The sequence below is a fragment of the Silurus aristotelis genome (assembly GCF_946808225.1).
Source record: "Silurus aristotelis genome assembly, chromosome: 27".
NCBI lineage: Eukaryota > Metazoa > Chordata > Actinopteri > Siluriformes > Siluridae > Silurus > Silurus aristotelis.
Window position 1 is genome coordinate 4,889,399 of NC_139600.1, and position 20,764 is coordinate 4,910,162.

Genomic DNA, 20,764 nt, shown 5'->3' on the forward strand with positions numbered 1-20,764 from the left:
CATAGCCATTGTTAAAAGTTCTAGACAAATAAATTTAAATTGTCTTTAGTAGTTTGTAGTAGGTGCAGAGGAGGGACTTGAGTTATATTGGTAGGAGAATGCTGAGGATGGAGCCACCAGGAAGGAGGAAAAGAGGAAGGCCAAGGAGGAGGTTCATGGATGTGGTAAAGGGAAGACATGCAGGTAGTTGGTGTGAAAGAGGCAGATGTAGAGGACAGGGTGGTATGGAGACGGATGATCCGCTGTGGTGACCCCTAATGGGAGCAGCCGAAAGAAGAAGAAGTTTGTAGTAGGTATACTGTGTATATTATTTATTCAATTTTCTATTAAAGTCGAAAACTCTTGAAGTCTTTGCTGCATTTCTTTTAACCAGATGGGAGAAACAGTTTTTGGATAGTAGCTCCGTTTCCTGTCATCATGTCCAAAAACTAGTAAATAAAAAAACAAGACATTTTTTTCTGAGGTCCTTAGAAATCTCCTTGGTTTGTGCCATGATACACTTCAACAAACACAGTTTGTGATAGATTCTTTAATCGATTCCTTTTTTTTAATAAATCAGTTCATCACTGACACATGATTTTCACCCTGTGGACTGAAAACAGATGAACTCCAACCTGACCTTCAACTGTGTATTTAAAAATATTTAATATTGGAATATTTTGCTCAATAAATAATTGACCATAAGTAATAATTTTGTCATTGTTTGATTGGGATAACTTTGTCTACTTTTAGGACTTGTGATGAAGTTTTGTTTAATATTTATGCAGAAAAGAAACCAACCAGATCATATGAAAGAACAGAATTGCTTTGTGCCAAATTCTGACTCTAGCATCTGTTAACATCTTAGCAGAAACATAGAATTAACAGACAGTTAACAATCTTTAATTGTCAAATTGTGATAACCCTGTGCCCTTCAGCATTTTGTTCCTGTCTGACAAAAGTGGGCTTTGATGTGGCATTACGTTTTAATGTGTTGTGTATCCTGAGGCGCTCACCACGATTGTACAGAGTGATTATCTGAGTTAATGTAGCTTTTAAGGTTGGTTGAACCAGCCAAGTTCTACTGATAGCTGTCATTGAAAAGGCATTTCTATAAGCACTACTAAAAAACTACTGCTCACTGGATTGTTTTGTTTATTGCACAATTCCATGCAAACTCTAGAGAGAGTTGTGTGGAAATCCTAGCAGATCACAATTGCTTCCTATTTCTGATGGTTAATAGAAACATTATAAAACACTGCTGCTTGTAAATACCTGAGAAGCTCACACATGGAAAGCACTGGGATCCATGAAATAATGCAGCTGAAGAATACATAATAGAGAACCCCTGCATTGTCCAGTCTGCCACTCTAACTGCCACTAGGGGCTGGTAGATGTTAAGTAAAAGCTAGTTACACAATTAACTTTATTTAAAAACAATAGATTTCTCTTCCTTTTTCTTAAGTTAACTTGCTCCAGAGGTACCAGTCACCAGTGTTCCTGTCCCTTAACTCTCTTCGAAACTTTGGAGTTCTCTTCAATTGGAGACCACTTTATGCAGCTGGGGATGGTTCCACATCAACAGCCCACAGATCAATGAAGTTACTGAGCATCTTAAGAACTTCAAGAATGGATTTGAACTGTAATTAATATCACCAGTCTACTACATTGGAGCAGGACCACAGTTTGCATGAACAGTCCTGCTTTTATAGACAATGATTAACAGTAATGAATGGACATTAGGTGTTGAGGATGAGGATGGCTTCCCTTTAGAGTCTGATTCCTCTCAAGCTTTTTCTTTTGTGCTCTACAAATAAAAATGAATTGAATCAAATTGAATTAATAAACAAGTAATTAATTGTTTCATAATACCTTCATCAACAATTCACTGAATGCATTATTTTCATATACAACATATACTGGAAATCTTACTGTTTAGGGTCAAATGAATAAAAACAAGCATATAAAGCATTTTTAATAGTTTATTACTTATTAGTAAAATATATATCATTTCCAAAAAAAGTGACTTTCAATGTCTTTGGTGCACCTTTTAGAAACTTTTTAACTTCAAGCTTTTCCAAACATTTTCTTCATAATTTCCCAAAATCTAGTAAAAGAAAAAAAAAGAAAAAGAAAAAAAAAGACAAGTAAATAAGCAACAACTCTTTTTCTGAGGTCCTCTGATATGTAGGTGAATGGGAACTAACAATCTGGTCAGGAGCAACACAACTACAATCAGTCACAACAATTACTGAAGATCTACAATTAGTGACAGATTCTCATTAATTTGACTTTACATTTAGAGCTTCACCTACATTTGCCGCTCACAGATATTTAATATTGGGGATCCTTTGAAGATATTATAGTATTACCTACACTGTGGATCTCAGCCACTAAACTGATTAGTGGTTAGGATGCGGCGCTCTCACCGCCGTGGCCTGGGTTCAATTCCCGGTCAGGGAACCAACCCCAGCCATTAGGGTTGCACAAGCCAGTGCACTCTTAGTGCCGGTCCCAAGCCCGGATGAATGAGGAGGGTTGCGTTAGGAAGGGCATCCAGCTTAAAAACCTGTCCTAAATCGAACATGCGGATCAAGAATACGGATGATCCGTTGTGGCGCCCCCTAATGGGAGAAGCCGAAAGAAAGTTTACTATTTAAGAATCATTCATTATGAATTCTTCCAAGTTTTCACATCTTTTATTCAATCGAATAAACAAAGATCATTTCCAAAACAGAAAATACACTTTTGATTGTGCTTTACATCATATCCGGGCTCTAAATATGGCAGATTTTAGTTAAAAACTTCTGCTAGAACGTAATCAAAATAACTATTACATTCTCAGTCAGAAACATCCTCATCAGTAGGCAATGTAACATCATCATCTCCACACACACAGCCAGAAAATACTAGATCAAAGAATGCCTAAGAAAAGTCTTTCATTTCTTGTTTGTTTGTTTATTTCCATGCAGAACATTTATTACAAGTTAAGAAAAATATAGAGAGCGATGTTTAATCCTATTTCCTTACTTTCTATAGCTTTAAAAAATGCAATGAAAGTCTTTAATGTCAAATTATCTCAATTTCTTTTTCCTCCACAAACAGTTTAAACCAGATCCAAAATGCAACTTTTTTCCTATATATATATATATATAATTACACATTACAACTCCTTGGATTTAAGAAGCAATACACAAAAAATAACACACTTTCAACACTTTTTTAATATTAGTACTCGTCATCACTGCAGTCAGAATCATCAGCTTCCACTTCACCCTCGATCACTGACTTCTTCCCTTTACAGCAGGACACCACCAAACCAATGAGGAACACCTAAAAAAATTTAAAACAAACAACAAAAAAGGGCATTTTACAACCCGAATTCTGAAAAAAGTTGCTTTGTAAAATGTAAATAAAAACTGAACGTATTATAGAATATGGGTTTATGATATTTGCATCACTCCATTATGGTTTTATTTACATTTTGCACAGCGTCCCAATTGTTTTGGAAATGGGGTTGTAATGAATCGCATGGTTTGGTGCGATATCCTGCGCAGTTTAATACATAATGCATTTCCTAATGTTATTCCGCATTCGTTCACTATGGAAAGATATTCCAGGCACTTTTCAAAAGGAATTGCAAATTGTATTTTTCCACATGTGGACGCGAACATTGGGACGTAATCCAAACGCAACTGCAAATCTCGCATTACCGTTTGCGCTTACGCTCTCGTGAGCGCACGGTGACCGCCAAGTTTCAAATGGAAAAGCAAAATCCATTTGCAACTGTATTTCCCGTGTCTATTTAAATAGCATTATAAATGACCACGTCTGCTTTTTCACTTTCTCCGCGTCGCGTGTGTAGCCTGCAGAAACTCACATGGAATCGCATGTGCATTTCCGATTCCTTGCACTGTTAGCTGTCAATCAAGTGCCAGGGGTGGGACTGTATTACTGGGCATGTTTGTATTCGGTAGTGACATCACACGCAGTCACAGCCAATAGGGGAAATGCCAGTAATAGAAGATTTTGCAAGATGTTTCAAACAATGAAGGTAGTCGGTGAAATTGTGGCAGACTATATGATGCTCGTGAAGATTTCCTCATACTCATTTAGTTTTGGACATGTTAAATGAGTTTGTGGCCTTGATGAACAGCAACATCAGTAATGTTTTCACCAACCTAAGTAAAGTGGCTAACAGGCTTTTTGTGAAGGACAGAAAAACCAAAGTCCTTTGATGGACATACCAAGAGAAATGACTACGTGATATGTGTTTACTCATGTGTCCAGCTGCTGCATTGTAGTATCCACAATTTCGTTGACTACCTCCATTTTTTTTAAACTTTCAGCAAAATCGTCTGTTACTGGGCATTTCCCCTGTTGGCTGTCGAATTTCCAATATAAACACACCCAATAATATAGTCCCACCCCTGACACTTGACTGACAGCTTTCCGTGCAAGGAATCGGAAATGCACGTGCAAAAGGTAGCATTTCCATTGGAGTTTTGGCAGGCTACATACGTGACACAGATATTATATATAATATATGCTATTTAAATAGGATATGGTCATAACTCGGAAGACACATGAACAACAGTTGCCATTTGAAATGTGGTCACTGTGCATTCACGAAAGCGAAAACACTAAAGCAAGATTAGCAATTGCGTTTGGATGAGGTCAGAATTTATACGTCCACATATGGAAAACGCTAATACATTTAGCAATTCCTTATGAAAATTGCCCAGAATACCCTTCCATAGTTCCCGTTAGCTACTTCTATTTATGTTGATGAATCATGGCTGGACTCTGGAGATGAAAGAAGATCAGACACTGTACTTACTGTGAGAAATGCCCAGTTGCCAAAGTAGTAGATAGTGCTGAAGAACCAAAACTTGTGCAAGAAAAGGTAAGATCTTGTCACTGTGCATTGGTCTGTAACAAAATAGGAATTAGAAATATAAAGCATTACAGTCACGCAGCAAAGTTAGCAGATACAATTAGCATTAAATGGTACCTAAGAAATCCAGATAACAAACAACTGTATCAGGCTTTTAAGACCAATTGTGTGAGCTATCAAAAGTGTAGAGTGCATGTTTACTGCCTAAAATCAATCATGTTTAATTCAATCAGAGTAATAATAATAATAATAATAATAATAATAATACCACCAATAAAGAAATCTATGCTAATGCTATCTATTAAAGTGCTTTGTTAAAATGTAGTCCCTACTTGAAGAATCTAGAAACCCAGGGTATTTAGCAAGCCAGATATTCATTCAACCACCTGAGGGTTAAACAGCAAAAAACCTGGATGCCTGTCTTCCTTGTACTTTAAGACATAGTGAGGTACAATCTGGTTTTCCTAGCAGTCCAGAGGGAAAATGCTGCAGAGTAGAGTAGATCTAGTGTTTTAAAAATGGGCAGCTACAGGTGGTGTGTGAAGGGAAGGCCTGCAAATGTCAAGGGAATGAAGAAGCACTTGAGTGGCCTCTGTGAACAGAAATGAACAGATCCTCCTGATGTTAAGTGAAAGCCTGAATGACACTGGATAAGTGATGTGACAACTATAGATAAGACTGACTTGAGTGTCATCTGACATCTGTATAGGATTCGACCTTAGCAAGGACCTAAAGCCTTGTGGAGCATCTGCATGGGACAGATGTGGTACATATGCATCATGATTGACTGGTTGGCTCTAAAATATGGCACTTTTTATATTATTATTCAGTGGTGTTCAATAAGGTAACTCATTCTCGAGGTCAGTTGCCTTAGGGGCAAGAAAAGGGCAGTGGGAGCTATCATGAATTGTACTAGTATTTCATTTTATTACCTCATATAAAGTTGACTGAACAAAAAAACCTCTGGTTGGTTGTTTGCACATGTTTCTATCACTCTCGCAGACAAGTTCTAAAATGGAAAACTGCTGTATAATGAAAACTTATGAAAGGGAACGAGCATACAGTATCTCAAAAGTGAGTACACCCCTCACATTTCAGCAACCATTTTAGCATTCCTTCTCAAGGAACAAACAGTATAGAAATGAAACGTATATATTTTAGAGTAGTTGATATGCAGCTTGTGTAGCAGTACAGATTTACTGTCCTCTGAAAACAACTCAACATACAGCCATCATTGTACAAATAACTGGCAACAAAAGTGAGTAGGGAACATGTCAAAACTGTGTGTATATTTTGTGTTGCTGAGATCCTCTGCCACTCCTCCATAATGTCGTCATGGAGCTGCTGGATGTTAGACACATGGCGCTTTATCACTTAACACTTAAGGAGCCCCACAGGTTCTCAATATGGTTCAGGTCTGGAGACATACTTAGCCACTTCATCACCTTCACTTCAGCAAGGCAGTTGTCGTCTTCTTGGTGGTGTTTTATGGTTGTTATAATGTTGGAAAACTGCCGTTCAGCCCAGTTTCTAAAGGAAGGGCATCATGTTGTGCTTCAGAATGTCACAGTACATGTTGGAATCCATGTTTACCTCAATGAACCAAAGCTCCCCAGAACCAGCAGCAATCATGCAGCCCCAGACCATGATGCTACCACCACCATGCTTGACTGAGACTTGGTCTCATCAGATCACAGGACATGGTTCCAGTAATTAATGCTCTTGTGCAGGTCGTCTTCAGCAAACTGTTTGCGGGCTGCTTTACTGTGAGCAGCTTCAGAAGATTCTTCCTTACGGGATGACGGTCATGCAAACCGACTTGTTGCAGTGTGCGGCGTACGGTGCAGCACTGACGAGCGGACCTTTAGCTTTTGCAACCGCTTAAGCACTGCTGCAGCACTCATGCATCTGTTTTTTTAAGCTTCTTTGATGAACCCTTGCGAGGTCTGTTCTGAGTGGATCCTGACTTGGAACCCAGAGTGAAACCTGGGCATCTTAGTGGAGACCAACAATTCTGATTGAGTCTTTGCCTTAAGGTACCATGTTGAACATCCAGTGGTCAGTATGAGAGAATTAAACTCAAAGCACCAAAATCTAACTGCTCGAATAAGAGATACACAAATCTGTATGGTTCTGTCAAGCAGACAAAAACATGACCATGATGAACAGAACGTGTGGCTTTGCGCAGTTACACAATGTACAGCTTTCATCACTGAGGGTGTACTTACAGTGATTCTGACAATAATGGCTGTATGTTGAGTTGTTTTCAGAGGACAGTAAATTTATACTGCTACTATGTACTCTCTACTATGTGCATGCTGTAATAGTCAGATCTGTATTTCAGATGTGGTATGCAGGGGTGAAAAGACCCCTCTGGTTAGACACACCTGTCATGCTAAAGGCTCTGGTTCTTAATACAAGTCAAGGAAAAGGTGGCTTTTCTAAAATTAAATAATACACAGCTATTGTATTAGCATTCATTTTTATTGTTGCGAGAGCGCTGGATGTGGCTGAAAACAGACATCTTCAATTCTCTCTTTGTCTGTCTCTCAGTAACTCTCTTCCGTCCGCCATCTGCATCTCTCCATCTGCAGCTGTTACTCTGAATTACAGATCTGGCAAAGCCTCTCACAGATGGTTCTCAACAGTAGTCTGACTAAACAAATGATCATGGACATCACTGACCTCCCGACATTCAGAATGTAAACTGAGGCAAGAAAGGTGAGCCAGAACTTCAATAATAAAACTGATTAGACTAAATCTGAACTAGACTGGGATCTGAAACTCAAAAACAACAAGCAATACAGTCTTAAAGGCAGCGATCGGATTGAAAAAACACCCTCTTTCAATGTCCCAGACTCGGTTCAGGGCTTACAAAGTTCACCAGAGACTGTTTAGGCACCAGTCTGAACAAAAGAAACGTCCTTCATGATGGAGACAGCCATAAAGACTCTGCTGAGTGCATGAGCTGAACCACAGTAGTTCCTGTGGCTTGGTGTGTATCTTCATTGTCACCAATTTATTATAACATACTGCTTTGTTTGGAGTTTTGGACCCTAAAATGTTCACTCACCTTTAATCATTTTTTTTTAGCTTTCTTTAACCCCTGATGTGACGGAACCAAATCGCAATCTAAAATTCAAGTAGGAATTTCTATCTATTTATTTAAAGTAAGAACAGCAGCATTGCATTTAGCAATTTCAATTGCGTGACATCAGATGTGTCATATATATAAAAAATATATAGATATAAAACAGGCGAAACTAAAACCTTCAACGCAACACATTGATTCACAACGTCATTTCTTTTCTCAGATACAAAAAAAATAATACTCTGAAAATGTATTTTCCATCACTAAACAGTTGTTTTACTGATGAGCCAAGTCCCAAATCAGCACCAAAATCCACCATGATGCACACATCCGTCAAGTAAAACCGTCCGTGTGGAAACAGGGGTAATTTAAAACACCATAATTACTTTAAAACATTTGCAAGAATATTTTGTCTTCATGCTCTATGTTGAGTCTGGTTTCACTAATAATAAACAATAATATATATATATTTATAATAAGATTTCTCATTTACTGCAGCTCCTTGTGCTACACTGCCATCATCAGTTCGTAGAAAAATGATTTCAATGCAAATTCTGAGCAGGCTGCAGTACGAGTGTATGAAGAAAACAAGACCCGCCCACACACCGCAGCTTGAAGGAAAAAATGATAATAATAAATAGATGACAGGAAGTTGTTTGCACTATGGCACGATGTCAGAACACAGGTCAGTAATTTTGTATTATGTCTAAAGAAAGCAGGATCTTGCTTTACAACCTTTCGTTGAAATATAGTGGCAGGAGGGAACAAGAGAACATGTTGAAGTCACTGATTTGAACGTCTGAGAGAACATCTTTTGCATACATTTCTCCTAACAACTGTCTGTTGCTAGGAAACAGTTAGGATGAAGTGAATACTCAAATTATCCAGTGTTGCAAATAATCTATTATTCTTAATGCTAAGAGCCTGCACTTGTGTGGGCTTCAATCTGATAGAAAAGCAATTATTTATTTGACCTTAACCTCAGAAAACAGCCATGTATTTTGCATTGCAACTTGTTTAGAATGAAGCGATGCGTAAAAAAACACTCCTTCCTTTAGTAGATCTCCATCCATGAGCCATGCGTTTAAGATGGGCTTCTTTGCATGTGTGACATGTTGATTCCTTAATTTCTTGAAGGTCCAAGAGAGCAACAGGCTGTAATAAAGCTAGAAGTGTGAAGTTAAAGATCACTTGATACGTACTGTTGCTTTTGCCTTTAAACGATACACAATATGTAACTACTACATCATAAGGTAATATAATTCCAGTCTACTTCTTTCTACCTAAATCACTTTTACTCTCAATTCTACAAACAGGTTATACGTTTTGCAGGTTATAAATCGATCTTCAGAATATAAATAATTGATTGTGCAGAAATATAAATGTCACTCACATGATGGTATTGAATTCTTTAGAACGGAACAAAAAAAATAATCACAGAAGGTGCGTATGTATATATATATATATATATATATATATATATATATATATATATATATATATATATATATAAATAAATTAAAGGACACAAAATAAACATCTCTTACTTTAGCATTGAGTTTGGAATAGAGGACTATTAAGTGCCACATTTGTAAAGAAATGTAAGGAGCTAAATGCGAGTTTGACAGGATTTTGAAATGATTTTCAGATGTCAAGGACGATGGGAGAAGTAAGGACGCTGTATGGCCCATTTTAAAGCTGCACATTAAACTGGCACACTGAAGTGTATCCATGGCAACAACACTTGATGCGTATACAATGCGTTTTTTTTTTTTTTTTTCGACTCTGGATGAAGCCGGACAAATTTGCCCCGGTTTTTTTTTTTTTTTTTATGTGTTTAGGCGGACGGAAGAGAGTTACTGAGAGACAGACAAAGAGAGAATTGAAGATGTCTGTTTTCAGCCACATCCAGCGCTCTCGCAACAATAAATCAAGTTAAATGTGCAAATGATCCAAATAAGCATTTCTATTCAGAATTGTTCAGAATCCTATTGGTTATGGGACCTTCTGGCTTTGTTGTATATCTGAGCAAAATATTTCAACAAATATGACATGCTGTTAAAGACAGCATGTCATGTTCGTTCACCCTAGTTTCTGTTTGGCGGCATGTCATGTTCGTTCACCCTAGTTTCTGTTTGGCGGCTTTTAATGTTACAAAAAAACAACTGTTATTAGTTACAAAACAAAAAGATCAGATTTTTTTAATTGGGTTTTATTTTTATATTATGACCTTTTTAGTATTAGACCTTATAACTTAATTAAGGAAATAAGTTAAATTTTTTATATTTATGGCAGATCCCCTTATCCAGAGCAGATTACAGTTGAGGTAATTTACTGAGCAGTTGACGGTTAAGGGCCTTGCTCAAGGGCCCAGCAGTGGCAGCTTGGCAGCACTAGAATTTGCACTTACAACCAGAAGTCCGACATCTTAACCACTGAGCTACCACTTCCCTGCCAACTACTACTTTTATTACTACTAGTACTACTACACATACTACTTTATGACTTTCTTTTCCCTCTTTCTGGACCTCTAGGGCACATATTATACTTAACACCACTTCAGCTCTACAGGATAAGGTTTGGGCAGTCACCACTGCCTGCTGCATGTGTGGCTACACTTTATTAAGAAAACCCCAACACCTTCATGCAATTATCTAATCAGCCAATCTCAGTGCAGTGCAATGAATAAAATCATGCAGATACTGTACAGTCTAGAAGCTTTGTGTAATGTTCACACCAACCATCAGACCCATCAGATCAAAACATGATCCTGCTCATTTTGACAATGGGATAATTGTTGGTGATGGAGTCAGATGGGCTGTTTTTTTTTCCCTGTACATTTTAATCTCCTGACAATTTTTTTATTGAAACAGGTGGGTGCTGCACTTCTGCTTACAGAAATGCCTAGTAGATTGGAGGTTTGTCAACAGAGAATAGCTGGATTTGTTCAAGCTGACAGAAAGGCTACAGTATCTCAGATAACCACCTTGTACATCTGTGATTAGCAGAAAAGCATTCTAGAATCCACAGCATCTCGAAGCTTGGGGAGGATTTCAGCAACGAAAGCAGATCGCAGTTCAAGCTTGGAAAAATCGAAAAATCGAAAAAAGTCTGATGAATCTCAATTTTTACTGACGCCCACAGATGGTATGGTCAAGTTTTTTTTTTTGTGCTAACAGCAGGAAACCAACATGTCAACAGCGCAGGCTGATTTCTTGCCACATTCTGTTTTTACAATATAGCTCTAACATTCAAGTTCTTCATATGGCTACCTCCACCATGGACCATGTCACAAGGCGTAAAACATCAAAGAACTGGTTTCATGAAAGGGTGATTGAGTTCAGTGTTCCTCACTGGCCTTCCTATCGGACCTGAATCAAGGAGAACATCTTTACTAGAATGGGAGATTTGCTGTATAAAGGTTCACAGGAAAATTCCTTCCCAGTATTAAAGTGTTCAGTGAGTGTATATACTCAGAAAACCGGGACATTTCAGAAAACAGTAAACTCTTCTCTGCAGGAGCAAAGAGCTTCTGAAGTAGGAAGTGGAACCATTATGATATTGGAAATAATTGATGTAATTTCTGTCGTGAGTGTGGTTGAGTTTCTACGTTTCTTATCAACAAGGGTAAGTTCCTTCCCCTTATTGCACTCATTGCAACAACAATTCTAGGAAAGAGAAAAGAGAATTTGCTTTGAAAGAAGGAATAAAAAAACCCTGTACGTTTATAAATGATGTAATTGGTCAGGAACACATTATGTTTTCATTCTTGAATGGAATGGAGTTCTTTACGTGAACAGGAAGTGATTCCAGAAACCTATGGAACAGCTTGGGAATTTCTCAATACTTCCAAAAGAGAAGTCTGAGCAAGAAGATCTCATTTAATACCCACAGTGACGCCTCTAATCTGAGAGTAAAATGTAATTAAAGTAGAAGCATTTAAGTGTTAACAGTGGCTGCGGAAATCCTAAGAGAATATCAGTTGGTGGATTCTTCTCCAGTCATGCATTATGGAGATGTTTCAGGAGTTCTGAATCCTTTTTTATTAGGGACGGCTGTGTGTTGAGTCGTTATACAGCAATCTGTGTTTTTCTTACATTTATACCTACAAGTAAACCTGCGGTGGATTGACTGGATAAATCCTACATTCTAATAAACAATGCCAAAATAGTCCTGAAGCCAAAAATTAAAGTTTGATACAGTATAAGACCAGAAATATAATAGATAATATAATTGGAAAGAAACAGATTTCCACCTCACAACTGGAGATTTTTTCAAAGGTACAATACAAATGATTTAGAAGCCTGTGACAATTTGCAATGAAAAGATGAAGTACTTTTTAGATCTTGACGATACCTGTACTGGAATATGCATACATTCAAGGAGAAGCAGTGCAGGAAAGGCAAACTTATAGACACAGTGTCTGTCTTTATTACATTTAAAAAGATTCTGTGATTCCCTTTGGCTACACTGACCTAAATGCATATTAATAAACTGACAGGACTATTACAGTCATGTCATCATTGAGATATGGGTGCTGTATTATAGTGCCCTCCTCTGGATAGAGAACCTCACTGCAAATTATACTGAAAACACTACAAAGCGAAATCAACTATTCTTTGTGACATAATAAGGTGGCAACTAAACATGAAATTCATGTTTGAAAATCATCAGACCTCTGTGTTTAACACGACCAAATGCATTTACTGTATTTACTGACAGCTACAAGCACAAAGGTATGTTCTGAGAAAAAAGTCTATTTCAAAGAGAAAATGATATAAATGCCATACACACATGGTGCTCTTTTTCTGGCTTCTTCCTTGTGCATTAAAACATGGACTCTTGGAAAAATGGATACTATTATGATTATTATTATTATTATTATTATTATTATTATTATTATTATTATTATTATTATTATTATGATGAAGCAATTTATGTTTAGCTGGTTACTAACAGCTTTTTCCAAAAAACATTATTAATAAGGTTTTAATGGTTCCTAATGAATGCCTATGGGGTCAAATAAACCATATACCATCACAGACCACTAAACCACCAAAATCATAATATTGACCCAGAGCCCATCAGTAAATCTAAAAGGCTTAAAGGAAGAAAAGAGGAAAAAAAAAAATCTTACCATCCGGAGCATCTGCATCACATGTCTTGGTGATGGCAGCAGTGCTGTTTTCCTGCAACACATGCAATTAAATGCAAGAATCATAAATAATATACTGTTTTTAATGGGCATGCAGATTAAATAGTTTATTTGTAAAGCACTGTTGAAGGTTTCCTTTAACTGCCCTCCAATCTATAAATCTGTTTTATAACTAATTAATCAAACAATGGTTAGGTTGGTGCTGTTAACACAGTAGTTATTATATATATATATATATATATATATATATATATATATATATATATATATAAACACAACCTGGAAAAAATATTGGTATGGATTATTAACATTAGCCGATAGTTCCAGCAATCAACTAACAGTGCAAATGTCTAATCTACATAGTATGAGTGCCTCACATAGATTATAGATTATAAACAAAGGTTCTGAGGAAATAGCTGGATTGGTTCAAACATTTCAAATAAGAACTCTTTACAAATGTGATGAGCAGAAATGCAGCTTAAAAAACAACATCTAAATCAACCTGGTATTTTTTTCAATCTTAAACTGGCCAGTTTGTAGTAATAAGATTTAGTTTTTCAAAATTATTGTTTTATTATACATCGCCGAGCATAACTATTTACACACCTCAACATAGTTGTCAGGGTTTGGTGCTAAACGACTAATAAGCCTGAGTGCAAAGTTCAGGATAAAATATTCATATAGATTTTCAGAGCAAAATAAAAAATAACCATAAGAAAATAATGGACTAAGCAAGAGGTCATAGCCTGTTGGGCTGAAACGATTCCTCGAGTAAATCGAATACAAAAAGAATTATTATATTGCTTTGTTTACTCAATTTAACTACACACATTGTGTTTCCCCACAGACCCTTATTACTGATGCACCACCTGCTAATCTCTGGATCGCTCTGCGATCACACAGGAACACAGGAAAGAAACAGGGAGAAAACAGTGAGGGGCGAGGAGAAGATTAAGACCAATGAAAACGGCAGAAAGTCTCCAAAGTTTGGGATCATTTTAAACTAAAACTTTAAAATGTATTTTAATATTTTTATTTATTTACATGTTTGTATTTGCATTTTGATGTAATATGGCAATTGAATGCACTAAATGGGTTTGGTTTTCACAGATATTCTTGTATGCAATTTTCAGCAATAAAAATGTACAGATTTTATCAGTAATGTTAAATGTTGCTCTTTACTGAAGAAAAAGTCCTTCTTATCCGAGTAATCGATTAATCTGTGGAATAATCGGTAGAATACTCGATGACTAAAATAATCGATAGCTGCAGCCCTAGTAGTCTGACATTTTCTCCGATCTGTGCAATGCTGCCATACATTTGGTACAGTATATATAAGTGGTGGGCGGTCAGCCTTCTCTGTGACCTAAACACCATCAGAATCACTGAACTACATTTACAACATAAATTCTAATATATGTTCCATGAAATTGTATGAATTTATTCCCAACAGTTTATTCTCTTTATTTTGTAGCGTTTCTCTTGGATGCACTGCTTCCAGTACGTGTATGTGGATGTTAGAGTTGATCAGATTTCAGACTCTATGTGCTGCCATGTCAATCTAATCTGCCCAGGGCCTTCAAAGTCTGGACTGCTGGACTTTTTAACCATAGTCTCCTTAAGAAATCTGTCCTCTGATTGGTTGGTAAGATAGAATGTCAGACTTTTTGATAGACTTTTTTTTATGTCTACTGAGGAAGTGAAATTGATTTGGAATTGGACATTCTTAAAAATACATTTTCCAGAAAAGCTAGACATGGTGAGGAGGTCGTCCAACCCCGAAGCTAGCTAGCGTGTCTCGGCCCGGGAAAGAGTTTGTTCTCCACTTCCAGACCAGTGAATACGAGTGGTACCACTGGATTACAGCCTCTGAGGGGCGCTGCACGTTATTAGTCTGCATCTCTGATCAGTAGGTTGGATTTTATTTAATGTTTTAGTCATGTTATTAGACAAATATTGATTCTGAACTGTCCAGATGATGTAGGTGCACAGTTGTGGTTGTAGTGTACTTTTGTACGTCGCTCTGGATAAGGGCGTCTGCTAAATGCCGCAAATGTAAATGTAGTGTAGTGTAGTGTAGAGGTTTGGAGTCTTAACTGGGTTTCTTGCTTTAGTAAAATGGTTTTCACCTCCATATGTGAAATGTCTCTCTCTCTGTAATGCTACGTGTTGTTTTATTGCATTTTTGTATGGTATTGATGGTTTCTATAATTGTGACGTGATAGTGGTGTTATTAAGAGGTGGATTAAGTCGGGTACGTCCTCACTGAAGGCCCAGGTACACGACCCACCCTGGTGTATTTTAATAAGATTGGACGTTTATTGCACAGCATCTATCCTTAATATAAAATATGTATTTCATTTTAAATGTGGAATATTTAATTTTCCTTGAATTGTACTGTAATCAACTGCTTAGAAAGTGTACTAATTCTGATTCTGCCAGTCAGAAAATAAAGCAAACAGGGTTTGGGGTTTGCAGATTATGGACAAAGGTCTTGTTCACTTGAATGGTTAAAGCTATAATTCATTCACTTTTACAGAAAAGTTATAAAGTTGATTCAATCATAAGTGAATATTCGATATGCATTGTAACACATATACAAACAAACATTCTTGTATTCTCACCTGCCAGAGGTACTTCTGACTGCCATACATGACATACTGAGGGGCGAGGCTGTAGATCATGTAGCTGGTGTGAAGCACAATCAGGAGCAGGATCATGCAGAGGAAGAGCAGGGCCTGTGGACGGGTTCTTTGTGGTCTTATCTTGTACAACTGCCCACCCATGCGTGCCCACAAACACACACACACACACACACACACACACACACACACACATTTAAAGACCTGATGTAATTTTTAACTCCTATTGCGTTTTTCTTTTCTGTGACTCAGCAACTCTAAGCTCCGTAATGAATCCTTATACTTGTGGATGATTATAAAAAAAAAAAAAAAAAAAAAAAAAAAAAAAAAAAAAAAAAAAATTTTATTCCACAAGCAAACACCAAAACAATACCTGTTAATAGTCCTTTAAAACATTAATTTCTGTTCTGGTTTTCTAAACTTACTTTCAGATTAGAAGCTACTTTAAAATTATAACATGTTTTGTAAACAATGCAAATTAGACAGCGTTTGTAAGGTACGTTAAAAATGTTTTAAATGCATGTTTTATCAAAAGCATGTTTGATGCACTTTTTATGTACATTAAATATGTTACTGAAATACCAACTGGATACTTGAACTTTTGCAATGAAAGAGCCTTGTTTCAAAAACAGACATTAAAAAGCAGGACATCGTAATCTCGAGCATGTCCTGGTATTTTACGACAAAGAACTTTCAAACAGGTTTGATGAAGTGACTATAAAAATTGAAAAGACATACAGCTATAATTAGTCATGTTTAACTAAAATGGGAATATGAAACAAATTGAAAAACTTTACCCTTATCCAGAAAAACCATATGCCCATTTCACGAATGCCTGCCATGGAGGTGAACACAAAGTACATGGTGATAACAGTGATCAACACGTAGTCAAGAGGAAAAACCTGAAAAAGACGAAAGAAATGCTCTGTCTCAGATATGTTCTAATGCCACACACTAAACCATACAATACAAATAAACAGCATTTGTTTGGGTGCAATTCTCCCTCATCTGTAATGCAAAGAGCTCCAGAATTCATAAAATGAGCAATGACTACGATACTAAATACCACTTAAATACAGTTCAGAAATGTCTATTCATTGTCAGTAGTGATAAATATATAAAAACATTTACTACAGAAAGCAGCTTCTAATAAAACCATACAAACTGGAGAAATACACATTCATTCCACAGCCAATTTGATTATTAAAATTAAATGAATACAAAAATTCAATTCACAAATCAATGATGGATTAAGGTATAAATAGGTGTTATGGTAACTAAATTTACTGGTAATATCCAAGTTGATAGGTAAATAGATATAAAATTTGAAGATTGACAGCTGGAACTGTTGGCAGAAATCCATTCCAATAGTTTTTCCGGGTTGCATTACAGAGTACGAGATCGGCTTCCAGAAGTGAATCACTGATGCTGTTTTTTTTTTTTTCTTATTCATTTTGGATGCAACTGTACAAAACATTTTTTTTAAGTAACTTTTTTTTTACGTTTGCCTACCACTTCAAATATAAAATTGTACATATTTTTACAATTTTGTCGTATCCCTATAGTCATCATAAGACTGAAATACAAGTATGGAGAACCATCGTAACTTAGGGGCCATCTATATTTATTTTTTCTTCGTATTGTTTGTATTGTCTGTATATAGTAATTTAACTGGTAAACAGTAAATGCACTGCCACTAACAAGATTGTTATCAATACGAGGTCTATGCCATCAATCTTAACATGGGGTGGTTTAGAGAACATGGATCCCTTGCAAAATAGTGTAATAAAATCTTAGATTATTCATTAGATTAAGACCTAATGTCTCTATAAACTAAATCTGTAATACAAATAGTGACAAGTAATTATAATTATAATAAAAAATGTAAAAAGTAATAGAATATCTAACTAGAAATGAAGAAAATAACAATGCATTGCAATGCAACAACGCATATTATTTCATGGTTTTATATATTTGATACCATTTTGATTGCAACCTTTACACATTTAGATATTTGGATATACATTATTATTGAAATTCATGTTGACATCTATCGCTTATATGTGAATAGAGTATTCAATTATTTAATAAAATTGTTTATTTATATGTGAACTAATCATTGTGGCAATGTTTATTAAGTTGGCAGTGCAGACAAGAGTGAATCCTCACTTATATTCTATACAAAAGTCAATGATTCCAAACTAATGTTCCATTCAACGCAACAACAAAACAACAGCGGCAAACATTCTGTCTATAAGATTAAAGGTCGAGCAGTTTCGCTGACCCAGGATTCGCTATTTTGCGTTTCTAATGATTCACTGTCAGTAATGTATGTATAGTGGGCAATTTAACCCATCAAGCAGCCCCTCACCGGTTGCATTAGCAGCAGCAGCTCATTTAAGGGGTTTGTAAGGTTTGTTCCGAACAGAATCAAGCCGGTGCTCATCCCAGATGAATGCAGGGCTTTGTCCAGACTGTAATAACAAGCACAAAACATTTCAGTTTTATTTACTATTGCCATTACTTAAAGATAATTGTGTTAAGACTTCACCAAACTCCATTTGAGAATACATGATTACTGCGGGTCATTGTTTCAATGTGTTTCCATCTAAAAAAAAACTTTTCCGGTTTCATATTCATAGAAAGATCTTACAGGTAAATCGTTCAGAAAGAAATATGCACCACTGTTATAAACCTTAACTGAAATGTCTTTTTATTTTGAAAACCTGATAAATATTAATGAGTATTTTAGGGTAAAGGAGGCGGAGCTTGAGGCGGAGCTTAATATCAAGATTAAAGTGCTTACTTAGAAATGAAGAGGGATACGAAGAAGAGAAGCGCCACTCCGATGAATAAAACGCCAAACAAAACCTGATGGCAGAGACAAGAAAATACGCTGAGACAGAATCTAAGTGACAGACAATATTTTCATTTACAGGCGAAGTCCTTAGTTAACGCTCAGACACACAGCCAGGCCACACTGGATCTGCTCAGGTTTTAATTTTTAAAGGAACATGCAGATAAATCCTGATTTTAAATGGCCTTCAGACACACAAAACAAACAGGAAAGTACCATTAGAAAGACTTTTTACTGTTCTGGCTCTGGGGTGGTGGAGTGAATGTCCCCTAGATGTCCAAACAGGTAAATCACTGCCCATCGTCAAACAGCAAGTGAAGTCCTAACTTTGCCTTAAACATTTGAACTAGTACATATTTTCTCTGTTTGTTTTATGTACAGTCAACCCCCGATAATTCACGGTTCGGAACTCGCGGCTATTGAAAATTCCCGGGTTCTTTACTAACAGCAAGTTACAGATTATCTTATAATTCACGGGAATTTACAGTAACATATTAAATAAACTATACAGTATATATATATATATATATATATATATATATATATACACACAGTACAGACCAAAAGTTTGGACACACACATTATTTTCATGACTATGAAAATTGTAGAGTCACACTGAAGGCATCAAGGGCTATTTGACCAAGAAGGAGAGTGATGGGGTGCTGCGCCAGATGACCTGGCCTCCACAGTCACCGGACCTGAACCCAATCGAGATGGTTTAGGGGTGAGCTGGACCGCAGAGTGAAGGCAAAAGGGCCAACAAGTGCCAAGCATCTCTCGGGGAACTCCTTCAAGACTGTTGGAAGACCATTTCAGGTGACTACCTCTTGAAGCTCATCAAGAGAATGCCAAGAGTGTGCAAAGCAGTAATCAAAGCAAAAGGTGGCTACTTTGAAGAACCTACAATTTTGACATTTTTCAGTTGTTTCACACTTTTTTGTTATGTATATAATTCCATATATAATTCCACATGTGTTACTTCATAGTTTTGATGCCTTCAGTGTGAATCTACAATTTTCCTAGTCATGAAAATAAAGAAAACTCTTTGAATGAACTCTTTGAACTTTTTTAATGTGTGTCCAAACTTTTGGTCTGTACTGTATATATATATATATATATATATATATATATATATATATATATATATATATATATATATATACATACATACACACACACACACACACACACACACACACACACACACACGCGCGCACACGCACACACACACAGTGGGTACGGAAAGTATTCAGACCCCCTTAAATTTTTCACTTGTTGTTATATTGCAGCCATTTGCTAAAATCATTAATCATTAATCATAAAGTTCATTTTTCTTCCTCGTTAATGTACACCATGGACCGTTGCGTGGAAAACATGATGCCTTTTACTCCCATTGCACAATTTTAAAGCGTAAATATCTTTGAATTCAAAGGTACTATCATGACTGAGCTTCTGCAGTAGATCAAGCCTGGATTCAGAGTCCACCCAGTATAGACCTTAGAGGCAGAGCATAAACATAAGATGTGCATTAGGGTCGCTTCTCACCTGCTCGTATCAGTCATGGACATTCTGAGTTTTCAGGCTGGAAGGCACGCATTCTAAAACCTGAAGTGCAGCATTATTATGGGGCTGAGCATAGAGTAGAAAAAGGAACAGCAGCTTGCCGCAGAATCACGTAGTTGCCTGTTTTAGGGACCGTTTTAATACCGATGTTTTTTATTTTTTATCATCAGCAACTTTTGTGCTTTGGTGAAAAACACTTTTCCTTTAAATTTTATTTTGAGTAACTTCTACTAAATTCAGAAGAGGACCGGAGGCAGTGAGCTTTTTGATTATGTAGTAACAACACTAATTATACCAAGTACAGCAGACCATCGCAACAAGAAGGTTGCCATACATAAGAACAGAGGAAGCAAGTACAGAAGTCACAGAGAAAACAGTAGGCAATGCACTCCAGTGCCACAATCTCCAAGCATGTTCACCTCAGAACCCCCGGGTGGACTTTCCATTCTTCTTCTTCTTTCGGCTTCTCCCATTAGGGGGCGCCACAAGCGGCTCATCCGTCTCCATACCCCCCTGTCCTCTACATCTGCCTCTTTCAACCCAACTACCTGCATGTCTTCCCTCACACACATCCATAAAC

At 36.8% G+C, this 20,764-nt stretch overlaps 1 protein-coding gene across 1 annotated transcript in view; it reads right to left on the reverse strand.

The window, feature by feature from the left end:
• Window positions 1-2,656: 2,656 nt before the first annotated feature.
• Window positions 2,657-20,764, reverse strand: part of lmbrd1 (LMBR1 domain containing 1) — a 48,598-nt gene continuing 30,490 nt past the window's right edge. Inside the window, exons 10-16 of the mRNA XM_083532399.1 lie at window positions 18,571-18,635; window positions 18,136-18,238; window positions 16,562-16,666; window positions 15,747-15,896; window positions 13,105-13,156; window positions 4,820-4,911; window positions 2,657-3,312 (exon numbers count right to left, since the gene is read on the reverse strand). Coding sequence (XP_083388525.1) covers window positions 3,208-3,312; window positions 4,820-4,911; window positions 13,105-13,156; window positions 15,747-15,896; window positions 16,562-16,666; window positions 18,136-18,238; window positions 18,571-18,635 — 672 coding nt within the window. The 3' untranslated portion in view covers window positions 2,657-3,207. The remainder of the gene's footprint in view (window positions 3,313-4,819; window positions 4,912-13,104; window positions 13,157-15,746; window positions 15,897-16,561; window positions 16,667-18,135; window positions 18,239-18,570; window positions 18,636-20,764) is intronic.